This window comes from Perissodus microlepis, chromosome 14 (genome assembly GCF_051167445.1).
Source record: "Perissodus microlepis isolate ML-2025 ecotype Zambia chromosome 14, ASM5116744v1, whole genome shotgun sequence".
Classification (NCBI taxonomy): Eukaryota; Metazoa; Chordata; class Actinopteri; order Cichliformes; family Cichlidae; genus Perissodus; species Perissodus microlepis.
In genome coordinates, this window is record NC_140474.1 from 28,023,560 (window position 1) to 28,027,496 (window position 3,937).

At 41.6% G+C, this 3,937-nt stretch overlaps 1 protein-coding gene across 3 annotated transcripts in view; it reads right to left on the reverse strand.

The window, feature by feature from the left end:
- Nucleotides 1-3,650, reverse strand: part of ankrd13b (ankyrin repeat domain 13B) — a 46,342-nt gene extending 42,692 nt beyond the window's left edge. Inside the window, exons 1-2 of one of the 3 annotated variants that reach the window (XM_084950781.1) lie at nucleotides 3,483-3,650; nucleotides 2,743-2,888 (exon numbers count right to left, since the gene is read on the reverse strand). In XM_084950781.1, the coding sequence (XP_084806907.1) occupies nucleotides 2,743-2,850 (108 nt within the window). In that variant the 5' untranslated portion in view covers nucleotides 2,851-2,888; nucleotides 3,483-3,650. Of the gene's footprint in view, nucleotides 1-2,742; nucleotides 3,271-3,482 lie in introns of those variants that run through there. The other 2 variants (XM_084950780.1, XM_084950782.1) reach the window with 2 other exon arrangements.
- Between the last annotated feature and the right edge of the window lie 287 nt (nucleotides 3,651-3,937).

Sequence of the window (3,937 nt, forward strand, 5' to 3'; positions counted from 1 at the left end):
TGACATTTATAGTTGTTATATGGTTTATAAAGCGAGGAAAACATTTGCAGGATTGTATAACATAATCCACATGAGCATACAATCACATGAAGAGACATTTTGCTGTAGTTTGCGACCTGTCACCACATACACGTTGAGCTTTAGACTCTGAGAAAACACACCTGGTGCTGGCAGGGAAAATGCCATGTGGGAAAAAAATCATTATGTTCTTGGAAATATCTTTAAAGTTATATTCTAATATAAGCAAGGAGAGAAAACAGACTGTAATCTTACCACTGTTTTAAATTTCATATACACCTAGGGTGCATAATGACAGCTGGTAGACATGGCCCAATGTACTGTAACTGAAATAAAGTGCAATAAAAATAACTTGCAACTGGAAGATGATCAGCTGTGCTTATTTACTAAAGTTCATTTGCACATTTAGCACTTTGTTTGCTCTAATGTAAAAACAAGTAGCGGACAGTCTGGTTGGATTAGTTTAAAAAGAAAAAAAGTAGGAGGTTCCAATGCACAGCAGAAGAGGAATAAAAATTTGCATTATAAAATATTTATGGATACAAGAGTTCCTGAAAAATGAATTACTATGGAGCTATGAGGGCAAATTTATTGAGCCTGTGTAAACCAAACCTGGCCAGAAGTTTCTGTTTACTGAGCGTGATGTCAAATATTAGCTACAGTAAAGTAATGTGTTAATATTTAATACTTCATTAACACACTTAGATGGTGGCAAAATAAATACAATAATAATATATGGTATAAACTATACGAGCTGCCTACTGTTGCCGAATTATAGGCACGAGGGAGGGACGCACAAAGTACAGAAGTAATGCAAAGACAGTTAATAATTACAAGCTAGAGGTATATCATTAGTGAGCTACTTTCGTAAAAGGGTGCAAGCAGGTCAGCATCTACCTGTGTTACTTGACATTGGCCATTAGAAATTCCATTATTATACATTACAACACTGAGATGCTTGAAAGGCAGATGTGTCTCTTTCAGGAAATGGATAAAATGCTTGTAGTCCTTCCCGCGACTGGGTTGTTGTAATGATTCTCACTGCGTCACCTTAAATTTCCCAGCGTTTCCCAGTTAGCAGGAATACTTAATGCAATGAGATTCATCTTCAGGGGACCATGAACAACTGCTCTGCACTTAAGTGTAACGCAGTCTATCCAATACAATCCATCCAATATTTGTTAGGACATTTCTGAGTGTGAAACCGACCAATCAATGGCCCGCTGACACTTTCATTGTTTAAGAGACCCTGCAAGTGTAGCTACTGGCCGAAGATGCACACCTTTGCTTTAAATGTATAAATCTTGACATTTGAAAATATGAGACACTCTCCCAGGTTAGCAACTAATCCAGTTTTTCAGTGAACACCTACTCGACTGCACATGTTTGGCTAGGTATGTTTTCTCTGTAGAGTTTGAATAATCGTTATAATAAGAGGTGGAGCATTGACGGCCTGTTACATTTTTGGAGCAGATTCTTTAAAATTGCAAGATAGTGCATTGACTAAGAATGAAGAGCACTTTCTCGGAGTGAGAGCCCTTCCAGTTTTAATTAAGCCCTCAGCCAGCAGCCAGGGTTTGAAAAGTTTTTGTCTCCTCTGCCTCAAGAGCTCACATGATTCATTTTCATCTCCTCTATGCATGAAACGCGGTAACTATGTCACCTCTAGCCCTGACTTGACTATGAGAGGTCTGTTCTTAGAGCCTCTTAACTGCGAGGTGTGCCATGTGTTTTGCAATAGTTATTATTATGGTGAGGATTTAAATGTAACATGTCGTTCCCACAATCTGTTACTGTAAATTCAGGGAACTGTGGTGAACTGACAGCTGACCATTTTTGGTCTAAAGAAATGGCTCCCCAGGTTATGATTTTATAACCACATGAAGGTGAGGGTGTGCATGCGTAGGCAAGTGTGTGTAAATGTGTGCACACACGTGTAGAAATATGATGGCTTGAGCAAGATGCAAGCAGTTCTCCTCTGTATTTGTTTGAATTCGAAAGCATCTGTTCACATGACACACCGTGTTATTCTTATCGTGTTATCTGGTCCCTTCCTTTTTACCGCTGTGACAAATATCCATCCATTACTGCATGTCTCATATTTGGAGACCATAGTGTATCTTAATGGTTCTATTACTGTATTTAGTGTGGTCGCTGGCAACTGTTCGCCCACATGCTACAGTATCTGCATTGTCTCACCCACTCACAAAGGGTTTAGGTGCTGGTGGGAAGGTGGAGAGCCTACACTTTTGAGTAGGTAACAATAAAGCTGCTTAAACACAGACACACAGACACAGACACACACACACAGTTCAACCCCATAAGGTTTCACTTTGATTCTCCTTTTCAGGAATAAACTCCTGACACAACTTCCTATACATATTTACATTACAGGGAGGCTGGGTATTTCCGGTACCTATGCGCAGCACAGACCTGACATGTATAGCCTGTTGTGACACACTGTGGTTTACAAAATGAATGGCAATAAGAAAATAGCACAGACTCGAGGGGATGATACGGTCCACAAGTGTCACCCTCCACCCTATAGCAATTAACTGCGCTAATACCGGCAAGGTTCTTGAATGAGGTGGTCCGTGGATGGCAGCTTCTCCGCCACTATCTACAGCTATGGATCCACATACCTAATAATCGCCTGTAAAATAGCTCTATATATGGAAAGAAAAAATATGTTTGATCGCCTTTCCACCCCCCTCGCCGTCTCACCTGCTCGTTCCTTGCAAGCTCCTTCTCCAGTTGTCGGTGTTTGTTGTGCCACACCAGATAGTGGATAGGATAACGACTCTTCTCCGGAGTTTTCTTAGCAGAAATCATCCTCGGATCATAGTTTGCCTCCTTCTCCTCTTTCTTCACTGTGGATCGCAAGAATACTTTGTCACAGATTTACGCTATACAATTAATCCTATCATCCTGCATCGGCGGTGATGCCCAAAGGCGTGTAGGGGCAACCTTACGCGTCAAAAACAGTGAATGGCTCCCTGCTCGCTCTGCTTAGAATAAACGCCAAAGCCCCGTGAAATCATTTAGAAATAAAGATAAGGGGGGGAAAAAAGCCCTCCCTTGATTGTGTCAGTAGATTGGGTTACACCTTTATTCCTTATCTACCCGTTCCTCCTCCTCTCGCTTTCTCTTCCTCGCTCTCTTTCTCCCCTGCCTACTCTAACGCGTCTATCCTCCTCTCCTCCCATCCGGTGGTGACTGAGAAAGATGCATTGACAAGCTGCAATGAAATGGGCGCATACTCAGCCAATCCGCTGTCAGGGCTCTGATAAAACACATGCCTTGTGAAAAAGAAAAAGAAATCGAAATGATGCGTTTAAAGTGAACCAGGCCCACATAGCATAGAAGTGTTATAAAGGAGGTGTGGGCGTACTGTGGAGAAGGCTGGGGAGCGCACGACATGACAGCAAAAGACAAAAATCATCAAAGTTGAAATGAAAGCCTACCTTCTTGATTTTTTTCAGTTCCTCTACTCTTATTCTGCGTTATTCACACCAGATTTTCCTGTCGACACGACAGAAAAATGAAACAGATAAATCCAATAAATCAATAGCACTTTAATGTTTCATTTGACTGCTAAAGCTGCTCAGCCATTGAAGGTTGGGTGATCGCGATACTTCTGCTTAAATGGAGCAATGTGTGTCTTATATCCAAAATCTGATTAACATCTAGTAACTTTTCTGTCAGCATGAATTTTAGATTGTGATTAAGTCCCATTCTACAGAAACCACCTCACTTTTAAGAATATAAGGTTATCATCACGCCCTGTCCCTCCCTGTCCTAAGTTGTCGGGATGTTGTGTGTGTGTGTGTGTGTGTGTGTGTGTGTGTGTGTGTGTGTGTGTGTGTGTGTGTGTGAGAGAGAGAGAGAGCGCGCGTGTGTGAGTGAGCGCGGATACTGT